The sequence below is a fragment of the Conger conger genome, chromosome 2 (assembly GCF_963514075.1).
Source record: "Conger conger chromosome 2, fConCon1.1, whole genome shotgun sequence".
Lineage (NCBI taxonomy): Eukaryota > Metazoa > Chordata > Actinopteri > Anguilliformes > Congridae > Conger > Conger conger.
Window position 1 is genome coordinate 62,083,477 of NC_083761.1, and position 17,525 is coordinate 62,101,001.

Below are 17,525 nucleotides of genomic sequence, written 5' to 3' on the forward strand. Positions count from 1 at the left end.
TTTAGCTTGACCAGAATTGCCGGAATGATGTCTCATTATGATTTTATTTATTTATTTTCATTTTTAAAGTTTCAGAATGGCCACATAGAAATAGGCATTGGGTTTGGTCTCATATTCATTGTTTTATTTCAAATCTAATGTGCTGGAGTCAAAACAAATCAACAATTTGTCCAAATACTTACAGACTGCACTGTATGTATAAAATGAAATTATTCTCATTTGTTTATTTAAAAATCACAATCCTCATGCACCATACATTACATACCTTTGTAATTACATGATAAATTGATTTTGGTAGTGGGCTATAAGAATTGCTGAGGATTCCGTATGTAGACTCCACTGAACAACCACGCCCCCCTCATAAGTTTTATGTACCTTGCACAGTATGGTGGTTACTTTTTCTCCAACCACATATATTATAGACCATAAAAAAGTATAATAGCATAAAAATACCAATTTTGGCTTTGGACAATGTAGTGTAAACACTGGGCCCAAATTCAATTATTGAATTAACTATACATCAGAAAATAAGAGAGTTTAATATTACTGTTTAAAAGCAAACATTCTGAAACCTATAAAAACACCAACAATAAAACAAAATCAGTGTACAAAAATCCTGCTGTCCAAACAAATCACTTCATACTCTGCATTAGTTATTAATAGTATATATTGCACATATATCTTCAAATAAATTATTTTGCATAAATAGCTATTCTGAAAATACAGACTTTATTTGCTTCCAAATGTTTCAATGGCACTCATGTTCCAGTTATTTCAAAGAAGGTTCCTCTAGATGCGGTGTCACTCAAAGCCCATTGACAGTAAGAGGAGACGTCAGGCCAGTTCAGGGCAGCACGGTCAGACGCTCATGCTTCAGGAGCTGCTGCTGCTTGTGCTGCTGCTGCTGCTGGTGCTGGTGGTGCTGGTCTCCCCCGTGTTCTCCTCCTGGCTGTCCAGCACCTCCAGGCTCTCGCAGATCAGACCGATCTGCCTCTTCATGTGGGCCATGGTGTTCTGCATCTTCCTCATCTTCCTCTGCAGCGTGGCGGCGATGGCGCGGTGGGTCTGCCGCTGGGCCTCGCACTCCTGCCGTAGCTGCCGGTAGCAGTTGTGCTGGGCCTGGGTCTGGAGCGAGAGCAGGGTGCCGCAGCCCATGGGGCAGAGCTGCCGCCAGTGCTCGCAGCGCTGGGCGTGCGTCTCCAGGTCCCGCCGCAGCACCTGGGCCCCGCAGCCCTGGTGAGGGCAGGCCACGGGCTCGAACAGGCAGGCCGTGCTGTGGCAGTACTCCTCAGAGAGGGGGAAGGTGGCAGCGCAGCCATGCGGCTCGTTTTTGCACTGGGAGAGAGACAACGAGGCAGCAAAACCCATTGGTATCGCCATGAAGAATCGTGATGCTACGCTTCGTGTCGCACCACGATGCTGATTAACCAGGGTGGGAGAGAAGCCTAAATAATATTTTCTCATTCAGGAAGGAACATGGTATTGTTTTAGAATGATACTGGTTATCAACTCACTGTATAACATGAAAGAATGGCATTGAAAGAATTACTTGAAAGAACTGATTCAAAGCTCTGCCCATCACTTACCTTGATCCGTAACCGACTGATGGACTTGCTCAGCTTGTACATCACAAATATGAAGCTCTGATTGACAGGCTTTCGACAGCATGGGCAAGTTTCCTGTCTACAGAAAAAATTGGGGATATCTGCTCAAAGTTCTGGCGGCGTGCAGTCTCAGATACAGAAGTCCATTGCTAACAGCGAACATATCAAAATAAATCAATATTAATCCCACTGTCCCAAATGTAATAAACTACAAAATGTAAGGTTGTACCATCATCCTTTTAAGTAAAACCAAAACCATTTATAGTTTTCTTAATTCAACAAAAACACTTTTCTTAATTTATGCATAAACCATATACAGTACACATTACAAAAAGGAAAGGAAATGTGGATAGAAAATGTTCTCTGTAGATTTTTAAGCAAATGTACTTATTGCACTTTACCTTTTAAGCCATTGTAAAATGCACTTTTTGCAGAATACATGGTTGCATGCGACTCGTACAGGGCACCTCAGAACACCCTGGCATATGGTGCAGATTAGGTCATAGTCTGGAGTGTCCACAAACAGTTCCACGTCGTAACCCCCACTCTGAAACGCATTAGTTGTGTTAGTACGATTCATTATGGCTAGTCATGTCCTAAAACAGAAACAGACGTCAGACTGTAATAGCAGAACAGTGTTCAGAAATAGTCTGTACTATGAAGCTACTTATGAATTTATATGACATGAATTTATAATCATTGACAAACCTAGACCTGACTAGTCCAATACTGTTGATTATTGTATTTTGTATTTGTGATTTTTTTTCTTTTTTTTGTAGAAGACAGAGGCCACATAGAAAAGACAATCAACATTTTTCTAAATTGTTTCCTCTCCTAAATGTTATCCTGACTGCTTCACAAAATAGATTTAAAATCACAGAGATTAACTGACATTATCTGAAAAGACAGAAGCAATAGACAAACAGCACAGAATCCTTTACAGTGGAACAGGAATAGTTGCAGCTGTGAGAACAGTGTGGCAGTTCATTCAAAGCTCTTCTGGAACATCAGCTGATTGACCATGTGAGTGAACAAAGCACTCTTTTAAACTCTCCTTTTAACCCTGCTAAAATGATCATGAATATTGAAGCCCAACATCTATATAGTTTCAGTAGTATATTGTCAATTCATTATAATACTATTAAATTATGAATTAATTTAGCACAAATTTTAAATATAAAGCAGTCCAGATTTGGGTGATAATATATAAAATGTGTGTGTGTGTGAGTGTGTGTGTGTGTGTGTGTGTGTGTGTGTGTGTGTGTGTGTGTGCAGTAGATATAAGGACATTAAAGCAAACAGAAAATAAGAAAAGAGAAAATGCCAAAATTCAACTAATACCCAGTGAAAAATATCAAATGAACTCACCATAGTTTACACCTCTAGTGTTATAGGGTCTCTCTTGATTCTGTTGCCATTCCTTCTCCATGCTTGTACAGTGCATTTAACTCCAGAACAATGCCCAGCACAATACAAACGTGTCCATGCTTGCTCATGCATAACAGTAAATAACAAAAAGAGTTAATAATAAGATCATTTGACTAATATGCATATGAAGATAAAAAAAACTCTACTGTATATGTTCTGTTCTTTCAAGTTCTAGCACAAGAGACCAGCTATGTTTATACTGCGGTAACATTCAGGCACAAACCACCTGTGTCTTTTTGTACACTCCAGGTTTTACCGCTCTGACAATGACATTTCCATGGAAACCATCGAGCTTTCAATGGCAGTCAGCTCTAGAGATTATAAACAGTTCTCTCTTGGTGGTATCGTGAATGGTTCTTTAGAATACAGTGGTATTTTCTGTTGTGTAACTTTTATAAATACACTGAATTTATTTATTTATAAGTTTTATTTTTATATTGTTTGCAAACCTGTATTGAGGGATTCTTCGTCCATTAACACTGCTAACAACCGATGATTTGATGGGAGTTTGTAAAATTACTTCCAATCTCAGTGGAGTAAAATGGACCATTTTGCACATTTTAATGCATAATGTAATTCACTTGTGAATTATACCTATTACTGTAATGATATACATATGAATATGTTCATAACAGCCTTTTAAACTATTTCATCGCCATTTCTTTCTTTTTTTATTTTCTTCAATTTTCCAATGTTTATTATTCTAAATTACATTACCAAGAATGTATTTTATTGCTTATGATTTTGGAAAATATATCAATATATCATTATATATCATTATCGTCTTGAAAATGTCTAAACATATACATCACAGTTGCATCAACATCGCACAATTTATTTATAGATAAGGGTAGCTAGCCATGAGGAAATCCCAGATCCTGAATTGGTGTAGTGTTCCTTAGAGCAGTTAGAGCAGTGGTAACCCACCCTGTTACTGGAGATTTACGTTCTTGTACTGTAGGTTTTCATTTTAACCTTAATTTGTCACATCTGACTCGACTAATTAGCAGCTCTTTTTCCGAGTGTGCACGTGTGTGTACGCGTGTGTGAGAGAGAGCAAGCGAAAGATAGAAAGAACCAGCAGGGGGCAGCATTACAATGCACAAAATCTATGCATTATTCCAGAGAATTTTCGGTAAACTAAGTATGAGTATTCGATGCTCTGTAGTTCTGGGGGAACAATGCATTGTCTCATCTATTCCATGACAATTTTATGAACTTTCCATGAATGAGTCACTAGACATTTGCTGCGTCTGTGGTGTACGGTAGCATCGGTAATGTCATTAGTGGTGAGACGTGTAAAATTGAAGTGGAAGCCCTTAGTAAGTTCAGGGTGTGTTCGATAAGCATTATTATAGAAAGTATATTCTGTTCTTTCATGATGTAAAGCATGGTTAATTTGTATTAATGTGTGCAGTTACATTTTGACAGAGTTGTTGAGGCACTCAGAGGAAATAAGCTTCCAACGAAAAATTCCAACAAACAAATAATATAAAGCACGGTGTTAAATTTTAATCTTGGTACAATTTTCAACCTCAAGAAAGAAATGGCACATCTTCAATGGAACTTCATTCCCTGCCGATAACCGTAAATTCCAAGCTTGTTCATTCTGGTCTATTATGGATAGTGCTTGTTTTATGCAGTTCGGTTCAAAACCCAGTCTAGCCACGATAAGATTTGCACAGCTGCTGGGCCCTTAACCTTACGGTGCACCAGGGGGATTGTTCAACAACTTCAGTCAGTCAAAACAACTGTAAGTCGCTTTAGATATAAGTCCCAGCAAAATAGCCAATTATTAAACTGATAATTAAAATACATCTGTGCGTAGACTGGGTTTACCCAAACAGGTAATATGATGGTCATTCTGGTTGATCAACTTGGTCATGTCAGAGCCGCTGATTCCACCCTGCAGGTCACCAGCAGCATAACCATCTATGGTGGGGTTTTTCTGAAGCATTGTACTAGGCATCACATTTTCAATGCTTTTAAGGATGTATTCTCTGACAACCTTTCTTTACTAACTTAGGTTAGGTTGATAACCATCTCTGGTTATCTCCCTACTCAATATTCTAGCTCATTTCGATAATTCTTCTGACGAAAGTTATTTGTCGGCACGATGTTATTTAGGCAAGTAGGAACAACAAGGGGTGTTGATCCAGGAACATGTCACTTTGGTAAATCACGCGATCCTCGTCTGTAGTGTTCCTGCTCTAGGCTATATGCTAGTTAACTATTAGCTGACTAGTTTTGAAGCTAAGTGCTTCGCGGCTCGAACTGCTTTCTCTTTATCAGCCCAGGACGGGATTCTACTGTTGATATTAAGTGACCATCATTGTTTATTAAATGATGAAAGGTAACGACATATCCGGGCGTCGTTACCTTTCCCGGTTCTGTTCCCTCAGTATTAAGACCTTGCTATCCTTGCTCGTGGCCAAGAGTGTGTTCGCTCTATCAGTCCACGTGAGAATGCAATGTCTGATCATTAAGCTACTATTATTACGGTGCAGGAGTGCTTTCGCTCTGTAATCTGGTGGTTTGAACTGACCGGCTGATAATTTTATGACTGTGAGAGCAACTAAACCATACCCAGTTTATTTTCTCAACCGTAAGCACCCTCTACTATTCGCTCGTGACCAAGGAGTGCTTCCACTCTGCCAGCCCGTTGTATCATACCATCGATATTACTGCAATGGTACGATAAATCCATACTGTACTTGGTGCTAGTGTGCACGTCTACCTAATAGTGTTGACTGAGTGTATATGTGTTTTACCATTTACAGAAATACCAATTTTCAGTAAGGATGCACTTAAATGTAAATCACCCATTGAATCACCAATCATTTAGTATCTTCTTTCAAAATGCCTTTCCAGGTCTTCGCTGCAGCTGCCTGCAGTTGATCTTTCTTTTAGGAGGTTTCCGTCTTCAGTCTGCCCTTCAGCAAGTGAATTGTATGCTCAATGAATTTAAATCATCTGACTGATTGGCCAGTCCTAAACATACCACCTTTTCCCACTGATGAATGCTTTTATTGCATAGGCAGCGTGTTTGGGGTTTGGGCATCGACTTTCTGCAGGACAAGGTGCTGGTCATCCTACTGCTTCCATCCTCCATTACATTAATAAAGACAAGCGAGCCTGTTCCAGAAGCAGCCATACCTGCCCAAGCTGTGACACACACTACCTACTACTAGCTTTGGCCTATGGGCTGTTCCTTCCTTAGCTCACACTTTTGCCATTTTTGGTCTCACCTGTCCATAAAATTTTGTTCCAGACCTTCTGGCTTGTTTACATTTTTTGGAAAATTATAATCGGGCCATTTCTTTCTGCTGATTGTCAGGTGTCAAAACCAAAGAACAAATAGAAACCCAGAAATAGGCAGAATAAGTGTCTTAATCTTGTGAAAGGCAGGACAAGCCGGCTGTGGTCAAATGCAGGCAAACAGGTACAAAAGGTAATCAAGTTTGTAATAGGTGTCATGGGCAGAAGTCTGAGCACAAGGCAAACTGGGATGACAGAGATAATCCAATACGTGGTCGAGGTCACAGGCAAAAGTACAAACTCACTGAAGTAGGCCTACATAATAGATAATAGGCCTAAATGGACCATTATGAAAAATAAATCATATTTACAGTGAATGCACAGAACTGTGTTGTGGTTAATACTCTCTTGATTTATCTGCCTTGAGGACTATAGCTGTCAGCACCGGAGATCAAATCAAATACAATATGTTTTTCTATTAATGTGGTTCATCTACTTTCAACAGGTTGCTGTACAACTGGTTTGACTTGTGCCAACTACTACTGGAATTCCTTCAAGGAACCTGAAAGTTTCCTCACGCAAACATACTGTATGTGTGCAATTATTTGTGGAACCAGATTGCAAACAAGATAACTAATGCATTTCTTATGGGAACTTCTTATGTGTATTTATGTCATCTATGTTATGTAAATGCTGTAAAAGGACACTTTTTCAAATACCCATTTCCAAGTTTATATGTGGTAAATGCATTAAAAAAAGTGCTTCCTCTTGACGTTAGAAAGCCGTTTCTTACTATGATAGAGGTAGTTATTGGTTAAAATTTGTTAGAAGGGGCTAAGAATATTTGTGCAGTTGAATCAGAGTCGTTTTGTTTACACAAAGAGAGCATGGTTATTACTTCATTTGTTATCCAAACACTCAATCACTCTCAATATTTAATACACCATGCCCTGCAAGGGGTGTTGTGTGAGATTGGCTTTTTGAATTGTTTGGCATTTTTTTGGGGGGGGAAAGTGGAGCAAATTTGTGAAGCAAAAACTGTTCTGAAAACAGTGGAGACCTACAGACTATTTTGTGGACCCGATGATGTTTTGTTGTTTCTTTGGGAAAATACTCATCTGTTTGTGTTAAGGACTTTACAGTACACCTGTTATATGTGTACTGTACTCACCCACATGAGCACCTGTGTTTTCATGTTTTGTCTTATTTGTGTGAGAGTTTTGTTTTGTTTACCTTTAAATATTATATGTGTCATCTTGAAATTACCAGCTACCATCTGTTTCAAAGCATAGGCACTTTCTTTCATTTATTTATTTTGTGGCTTATACTTGTCTATGTCTGTTACTTCTTTATTTAAGGTAGTTGACCCTCGTCTTTACATTACATTAATGGCATTTGGCAGACGCTCTTATCCAGAGCGACGTACAACAAAGTGCATATCCATATCCATTTATTTATTTATTTATTTATTTATTTATTTTAAACAAACAAACAAAACGCAAAAGTATGACCAAACCCCTTAACTAGCCAAACACTGCTTACCTAGCCAAACTAAAAATACTGATACACAAAAAAGTACATCACAGAAAGACAACAATTAAGGTTCACAGGGAGGTAGAGAGGGACGGGGAGAGGTGCTGCTTGAAGAGGTGCGTCTTCAGTTTGTGCTTGAAGGTGGGAAGAGATTCTACAGTTCTGACCTCAACGGGGAGTTCATTTCACCACCGTGGAGCCAGAACAGACAGTAGTCGTGAGCGTGAGGTGGAGGTTCGGAGAGGGGGAGGTGCCAAGTGGCCTGTGGAGGCTGAACAAAGAGGTCTGGCAGGGGTGTAGGGTCTGATGATTTTTTGTAGGTAAGCTGGGGAAGACCCCTTAACTGCTTGGAAGGCTAGCATCAATGTTTTGAATTTGATGCGAGCCATGACAGGCAGCCAGTGGAGGGAAGTCAGCAGGGGCGTGACGTGAGTATTTGGGAAAGTTGAAGACCAGATGAGCTGCTGCATTCTGGATAAGCTGGAGGGGTCTGATGATGGACGCTGGGAGGCCAGCCAAGAGGGAATAGCAGTAGTCCAGGTGGGACAGAACCATCGCTTGGACCAGGAGCTGGGTCGAGTAGGGGGTGAGAAAGGGGCGGATTCTCCATATGTTGTATAGGAAGAACCTGCATGACCGGGTCACCGCCGCAATGTTCTCGGAGAGGGACAGTCTGCTGTCCATCACCACGCCGAGGTTCCTTGCACTGGGTGATGGTGTAAGTAGGTTTAGATGTAGATTTTTATGTTGAAACTTAAAATTATTCCCTTACTTTCCTTGTGATTTGTGCATTTTGATACACATTGATTCAACAGGTTGCTCTGCCTATCAATGAATTAAGCCATTTATTTGATAATTGATATCTTTTGGTAATAATTAACTAATTAAATTGAATACATTTATTTTACATGTTGGATAAGTGAAAGATTTTTGCGACAGTTGATGCGCTGTTAAAATTGCTGGACTCGTAAATGAACCATATTTCACCTTAAACTTCACTTCTCCGACAATTGCCTCACAGCAAGAATGTCCGTGGTTCTTTCTGCATGGGTTTCCTCTTTACATTAACATTCAGTTTTAATTAGCAGATGCTTTTATGCAAAGCGACTTGCATAGTAGTGCATATCAAGGTCATTAGAACATACAGAGCGGATTGGATAAGCTACAATTGTTGTACAGCCATGAACATCATTTCCAGTGCACAAGGCTAAGTAAGGAATTACAACTAACTACAATACCATACAATAAATACACATGCAAATATAATATAAATACAAATTCAACTTTACAACAAGTGGCAAAAATTCAGACAGGTGAACAACATAGCCATGGCAATAGATCCTCCTGCAGAGGAGTCAAGGTACAGTGAAGAGATTAGTCTTAAGAAGGAAAATGGGCAGTGATGGAGCAGTTCTTATTAGAATGGGGAGGTCTGTCCACCACTGGGGAGCTAGGGTGGAGAAGCTCCGGAGTTGGGACTGTAGGGGCCTCGCATGAGCCGCCAAATAACATAGGGATTTTACTCTCTACGAAACCGGAGCACCAATTAATGTTATGTAGCAGTATAACTACAAAAGGTAATCAGTCTCATAAAATTACTGTTTTCAGAAATATCTAACCACAAATGTAGTATTTTAATTAATAATTCAACTAACCAATATCAATTATTAAACATACCAATAACCCGAAGGTTGTTTTATTGGTTGTTATAATTTCTTACAATTTAAAATCTTTTTTCTTTTTCAAAACACACTCAATAACACAAAATAATAATTTTAACAAAAACAAGCACTACTTTCAAAAGTAGACAACAATTCTAAATTAAATGAAACATAACTTTAAACAAAGGTGTGCAAACAGATGATTAAACAAAAGAAAAACAAGTCTTTAGAAAAATCATATCAAAACAAAAGGAAAGCAACAAAGTGAGTTTTTAAGAAAACCCAAAGCGGGCAAGGATATTTAAAAATGGGGTCCATCTTGCTCGGGTTCAGCAGGTGTTGAGGACCTCTTGCCCCTCTTGGGGGGGTGGACTATATAACCAGTTCTTTCCAGTGGTCCACCCCCCATTTCTCTCTCGCCAGGGTCTTGTTGATATGAAAGTCCAAGATCACGCCGTCTTGGAGGAGGTTTTGTATCCTCCTCCGGAGAGTGATCAGGTCTACAGTTGTTTTTTGGTAGACCTTGATGTTCCTTGCCTCCCACAGGACCTGTTTCACGATGTTGATGATTCTCCACTGACGCTGGAGCTTGATGGTCTTGCATCCCCCCGGCGGACTGTAGAGGAATGCCCTCAGCCATCAGGGAGGACCTTGGCAGGAACCTGCTTAGGGAGACAGAGGAACAAACAAGGCCCCAGACCCTCCGGGCCACGGAGCACTCCCAGAAAAGATGATCCATGATCATTTTGTAGCTCCACGAGGTTAGGCCAGCCCTGGGCAGACCCGTCCTGTAGGCAAAGTCCTTCAGGGCTCGGTAGACGTAGGTTGGGGGTCCCAGCTATAGGGTATGGTGAGGTCCAGCACACCCAAGCCCATTGCTCTGAGGAAGGGGGTGGCATAGTACCTGGCAAAGGTACCAGAGGCCTTACCCACCTTCCCTACGTTCTGGACAAGGGTGGCCAGACCCTGCACCATAATGATGGTTACAATGTCTGGGACCCCCCACCCCCCATTCCGCTCCTCCTTGAGGAGGGTGACACGTTTCAGTTTTTCCATAGTGCTCCCCCAGACAAAGCGGAAAGCCATCCAGGTGATTAACTTCGCGGTGGCTTTGTCTGGGGGAAACACCCTCCCCACATAGAGGAGAATGGGTAGGACAATTGCCTTCAGGACAAGGATCTTACCCGCCATGGTCAAGGGCCATACACTCCAGCTCCTGATTTTATTTTGATGTGGCGGAGGGCTCCCTCCCAGCTGGTTCTCCCTCCTCCGTCAGCCTGGAAGGTCACCCCCAGGAGCTTGATGGTATTCCTACGCACAGGGAAGGAAACGGTCAGCTCCTCACTCCAATGTGGAGACAGAAACATTTCACTCTTGTCCCTGTTGACCAGGGCGCCAGTGGCCACACAGAAGTCGTCCAACACCTTGGTGGCACAAGTGATAGAACGACTATCTGTGGTGACGATGGCAATGTCGTCCATGTACGCCATCACCTTTAGCTGTTCCCCCCCGGCTCCAGGTAGTGGGTAGCCCACCACCCCTGGATTGGCCCTGAGGGCCTGGAGGAACGGTTCCAGGTAGATGACATACAGGAGAGATGCTAGAGGGCACCCCTGCCTGATACCAGACCTGACATCGAACGGGGCAGAGGGCTGCCGATTGACAACCACTCTGCCCATTATGTCTGTCAGACAGATTTTTGTCCAGCGCAGGAGGGGGCCAGGAATGTTCATTTTCTCTAGCACTCTCTCCAAGCACACATGACTCACCTGATCAAATGCCTTCTCTTGATCGAGGCTGAGAAGGCACAAGGGGGACCTCCGCTCCCCGGAGTGGATGATTAGATCCCTCACAAGGAGCAGGTTGTCATTTATGGACCTCCCCTGCACACTGCAGGTCTGGTCCGGTCCGATCACCGATGTTATCGGGCCTTGGAACCTCCCCATCAGCGCCTTCGCCATGATCTTATAATCGACTGAGAGGAGGTTGATCGGCCGACAGTGGCGGAGGTCCTTCAGGTCCCCCTTCTTTGGGACAAGAGCTACTGAGCTCTGTCTCAGTGAGGCGCCTAACCGCCCCTCCCTGTACGCAGCCCTGAACACTTCCGCCACGTCCCCCTTCAGGAGATCCCAGTGAGCCTGGTAAAACTCAGCTGGGATTCCGTCAGGGCCTGGAGCTTTGTGCATGTTCAAGGAGTGCATGGCCCTGGTGAGCTCAATGCTCAACTCCGCTTCCATCTGCTCATCTCCCAGGCTTCTGTCCAGGCAGCCCAGGAAGGTGTCCATGAGAGCCCCGTCTGAGGGCCTCTCGCTGTAAAGGCCCTCGTAGAACTCCCTGGCCACCTCCCGGACCGAAGGATAACCCGATAACCCGACGGTTGGAAGTTCTTTGAAAGACTGATTTGACTCGGCTCTCATGTCTATGTGACACCAACACAAGACAAACCGTAACTACACGCCATGCAGGGTGGACGTTACGGAATTGTCCTGTGGGATCGTGGGAAATGTGGTCCTTACAGGACAAATGCGAGTCATTCATGTGGCTGGCAGGATGAGCAAGTTGCCCTGTGGCAGCAGAGTGTGTAGGGTTGAATTATGTCCTATAGGCAGAGAGGGACCATCTTGTTGGCTGCAGCCAGAGTCAGGACTTTGAATCTGGGTATTCGGGTTTCCTTCCGCAGACATGCAGGTTAGGTTACCTAGAGAGCCTAAATTGCCCCTGCATATGAATGTATGAGTGAATGGTATGTGTGCCCTGCAATAGATTAGTATATTCTTGCCTGTAGCACATTCACAAAATTGTCACGCAAGCTGCTTTATGAAATATATGTCTTGCAGCTTGCTGCTACTTATCCCACATGGACGACTAGGAAGCTCAATTTGTGTTTGTTTGTGGCTGGTGCCAACTTCAGCGAAGGTCAAAGCTCTCTGTGCACTTCCTAAAATACTTAAAACCCCAACCCCGCTTGTTCTGTTTTGACCCACTGTATTTGGGCCCCTTTGGCTGCTCAGAAGTTTATTTTGGATTCTGTTTCTGTTTGGACTGCCTGTGTGTTTTTGACCCTTTGCCTGTTTTATCGACTGGTATGAACTGTATTTACTCTCTGGATTATCCTGGCTGTATCCATTTGCCCATTTTATAAACCATTGCCTAGACTTTCATTTTTGAACTGCCTGATCGCTGATATATCTGATTGCTGGAACTCGACCAGATGACATCTTGATGGAGACAGCCAAAGTCTGCAGAACAACTGTCGTTCTCCAACATTAAAAGCTGTTTTCTTATAAAACTGCGGGGCAGTGTATCTAAGAAAATAGATGCAGTTTTAAAGGTGAAGGGTGGTCACAGCAAACATTGATTTAATTTAGTGTTTAACTGTTTACTGCACTTTTTCCGTTATTAAGCGTCTTCGCTTAATGGAATTATTTTTGCATGTGCCTTTTGCACAGTACTGTATGTTTGAATGTGTGCATTTCGTCAACATCCCATTGCGTCAAATTCATCCCATTTCACATTTAATTGGTGTCACAGATGTTGTGTTGATTTTTCTTTGAGATGTTCTTGCCGAAGAACCTTGCCCCAAGCATAAAATGTCAAACTGTAGTTGATTTCCTTTGTGTACAGTATCTTATCTTGTGTTTTGCTGCATACACATTATGTAGCAGGGAGGAAAGTGGAGTGGTCAAGCTGGTGAGGGGCCGTCTTGTTGGCTGCAGCCAGAGTCAGGACTTTAAACCCCAGTCTGAGTCTTCACCTTTGTCAGAATGTTGATCATAATTTTCAGTGCCAATTATTTGTAAGCCTGTTATTTTTGAGATTCCTGAGTTTGTCTATTCCCCTCTGTTCTAGTTGCCTGTGGATTACCTGGCTTTGACCCTTGGACTGAATAAAGACATTTTTGGAATAATGTGGCATGTGTTTGAGTTTCTGGCTGCGAGCATAACAATTTAAACATACAGACTGATAAACATTACAGCAATTTTACCTGTAAAGGTACACTCCTTCAGGGGCACTGGAAAAATTTCAAAAAAAAGTTTTTTGTGAATCATTATATTTACAGTAGCCTTTCCCATGAATCAGCGTAATCTGATTTAGAATCAGAGGTTTTGGCTGTGATTTAGGTATCACAGTACTAAACAGTACTAAACTGAATCAAATATGTTTTCATTGATGTGGTTCAGCTACATTCAACAGGTTGATAGGCTACAACTGGTTTCTGGAACCACACAAGGCTAACTGAAAATAAAATTCCTTCACGTAGGCACAAGCATATGTAACAATATAATTTATGTTATGTAAGTTATGGAGCGGCGGCACGGATGGTGCAGTGAGCAGCACTGCCGCCTCACAGCAAGGAGGTCCTGGGTTCGAATCCCCGTCGGCCGGGGCCTCTCTGTGTGGAGTTTGCATGTTCTCCCTGTGTCTGCGTGGGTTTCCTCCAGGTACTCCAGTTTCCTCCCACAGTCAAAAGACAGGTTAGGCTGATTGGAGAGTCTCAATGTGTGAGTGAATGTTGTGTGTGCCCTGTGATGGACTGGCGACCTGTCCAGGGGTGTATTCCTGCCTTTCGCCCAATGTATGTTGGGATAGGCTCCAGCCCCCCTGTGACCCTGTTCCGGATAAGCAGGTTCAGATAATGGATGGATGGAAGTTACGGAGCCAGATTGAACCAGGAATAAAATTCCTTCTGGGCCCTTTAAGTGATCTATGTTATATACAGTGGGCTCCAGAATTATTGGCACCCTTGATAATATGCACAAAAAATACTAGAAAATAATAGTGATTGACAAGCTTTTGTGTAAAGTCGTGTGTGTCATCAACCAAAGTCTTACATTGTTCAAATAAAAAACAGGTTTCACGATTATTGGTTACAGTATTATTAATACTGTACAAACATCCCTGGCAAAGATGAAAGCCATGATTTACATAGAATTTGTAGGTAAGAGAAAACATTTGGGGGATGTTTAACTATTCCTCCATGCAGAACCTTCATTTCTGTCTCATTTATATTCTTGGGTTATGCTGATGGACCCCTCTTTTTTTTGAACGGTTTTTGTACTGTATAGCTGTGGTTTAGTTTAGTTTGCTGTTAATTGGGCCGGTGAGTGTTTATTTTGCATTCATTGCTTTATTCAGGACTTTATTCAGTTTTCAATCACTATGGTAACAGGATATTTGAAAGCGTAAAAACTTGTGGTTCTTTCTGTATAACCTACTTTAAGATGCCATTGCTTTAGCGATAACAGTTCCTTATTTTGTAACATGTGGGTGGTAAAATAATGTGGGGGGACCTCACGTTCTCTGCATTTTGGAAATCCACACACTACAAGAAACCTGTCCATGTTCATAACGTGTGCTGTCTAGCGGACCAAATGTATAATAGTTTCTCATTCTAAAAATGTGCTAACTCGGAGAAACGTTGATAGAATGTCCATTGTTTACTTAGAATTTCTCTTGAGGAATTATGTTGTACATTTCGCCTTTGTATACTTCGACAAAAGTACTTGTACATAGAAATTCTACTATCTACGTTTTGTATAGGCTCTCTCAAAAACAATGAGCCCAAGTACAACGGTCTCTGACCTGTATTTGTAACGTAGTTGCAGAGAAAATGTGTTACCTCATCAAAGAACCAACTAAAGTGATGACTAAAAATCATTAGCTAATGACATTACATTTCCAACGGCGTATAATTTGCCTCAGTTGCACTTCGGCCAAAACAGTTCTTGGGATTTTATACCAAAAAACGTTGAATGGAGTTCCAATGAATAGTGAGTGAATATTTCTGAGGAAGACAGTGACAACACCATTCAATTCCATTTAATTTTGCATATGTCATTTTTAAACTTGTTTTATTACAATTTTTAAGGTAATACTTAAGGGATTAACGTGTGACAGTGAAATTGATGGTTTGACTGATGGATTGACTGTTTCCTGAATGTGTACGACAGAAGTGTGATGCAAGGCAATATGTACACAAGGAATCATATTACTGTTTTATTTTCTGGTTTATAATGTCTTTAAAGCTCATTTGATTAAGGTGTGTACAAAACTGAGAAGGTTTCCTTGCAGGAAATGAAGATAACAAAGCTCCTTTGAGTTAATGTCTATACATGTTATGAATATGTTGTAAGGAAACCAATAATAGTTTCAACCATGTTACTTCTGCTTCTTGTGGATTTGATGTTTTAAAGTAATGTCTCTTCAAACCACACATTCATAAGCCCTCATGAATACTTTCAGTGACTTTTCCATGGTTCAGTTGGTAAATGTATGTACTACAACTTCTGGTGGAGGGCATGACTTGATGGAGAGTGAGCCAGAATCAATCAGAATCAGAGAGAGTAAGTCTGCAGAAGAACTGTGGTTCTCAAATCAACATTAAAAGCTATTTTCTTATAAAACCATGGGGCAGTGGATCTAAGAATAGATGCAGTTTTAAAAGTGAAGAGTGGTCACAACAAATATTTATTTAATTTAGTGTTTAACTGTTTACTGCACTTTTTAAACATATTAAGCATCTTCGCTTAATGGACTTTTATTTACGTGCCTTTTGAACAGTACTGTATGTTTGAATTTAATAGTCATGCAAGAGTAAAGAAAAGAACGATATGCTGTAAAAAAATTGGTTTTAGCCATAAGTGGAGAAGCCAGCCATTTGCACTGTGGTGAATGTATTGGTTCTGCTTTTCAGTCTGAAATGTCCAGTGAAAAAATGTGAAGAGTTTTTATTAAAATAATAAGAATTAATGAACATGATCTCATACTTTATAAACTTCACAAAGGAAACAGCCAACATACCTGCATATACAATGCCTTTCCCAGCAATTTGAAGAACAATGTAAAAGAACATTAATTAATGAGTAATGTGCATATAAGGCACATTAATGTTTTCCACTATGGAAAATATGGATTTCAATTTCAACATCAGAACACAAATATGCAAAAGAAATATATCAATGAGGGGAGTACACTATTGCAGAAAACAGCGCAACCAGCTCCAACGAAGAAAAATCTTGCTAATGCTAATATTGCATGAGTATTTGTACGTCAAGAATGGTGTATTGTTATTTGAATTGTTCGTTTACGGTTTTCATTGTGATTTCTATTACACATTTGAAATTATAAATAATATTGCTATTTACAACAGTATAACAACAATATAGTTATTTACAACAGGAGTCTGAATTATCCGCAGGACCATTGTAACCTAAATCAACCCTAGTCCAACCGGAGGAGATCTTCAGGAGGTTGAGGTCAGAGCTAAGGGGGCTGAACCTTCCCTCAGCAAGGCCACCATCTGCACTGTGCAGCTCCACCATGCCTGTGGGGCTGCCACTGAGAGAGTCGCTACCCGGGCTGCTGCAGTCATCGCTGAAGCTGGACTCACTCCCCAGGCTAACTCCGCTCAGACTGCTCTTGCGGCTCTCGTTCTCTGACGGGACAGGTGGGAGGACATGGCTCTGTTGTGGCTCTGCCAGTATGTCCAGAGAACGTGACCTTTTCTTGTTAGCAGTACTGAGTGTTCCCCTTGGCATGGGGGGGAACGGGTCTGAGTTATGCAGCTGGGCCATGTTAAGTGTGGAACACTCCTTCCCCATCCCCACACTTCACCAAGTAGGGAGCTGGGAACCAGGCCAGGCATTTGGCATCATTCTCCACTCATCTTTGTTTTTTCGAAGTGTCTTTCGTCTTACAAGCGTTTTCAGGTCTCTCATGCAAACATAGGACTGAGTACATCCCTATATAGTGCGCATGTAGGCGTTGCCAGTATCGTCACCAGCATCGGAGCTTCAGGGAAACTCTCGCTGTGAGCAGCGTTGTTTGCCGACTTCCCGACTGACTGATAAAAACATCAGCACCGATTTCGTCCACACGCCTATTGCGGACAGCCAATGAGAGTGTAACTGTGGACGGGCTGTCTGAGACTACTCCAGCCATGTAACGTTTCTCCCTAGGGGTTATTCTCGATTCAAACGCTGAACTCTGAATAGTTAGGCTGCGTTACGTTTTCCATAGTTTATCGGAATTTCCCTGTTGA

At 41.7% G+C, this 17,525-nt stretch overlaps 1 protein-coding gene across 1 annotated transcript; it reads right to left on the bottom strand.

Moving 5' to 3' along the window:
- Positions 1 to 873: 873 nt before the first annotated feature.
- Positions 874 to 17,085, bottom strand: rnf151 (ring finger protein 151). Its single transcript, XM_061230481.1, has 5 exons — positions 16,716 to 17,085; positions 2,497 to 2,501; positions 2,006 to 2,151; positions 1,587 to 1,683; positions 874 to 1,335 (listed from the first exon to the last, which is right to left on the bottom strand). The coding sequence occupies exons 1-5, from the start codon at positions 17,083 to 17,085 to the stop codon at positions 874 to 876; spliced, it is 1,080 nt and encodes a 359-aa protein (XP_061086465.1).
- Between the last annotated feature and the right edge of the window lie 440 nt (positions 17,086 to 17,525).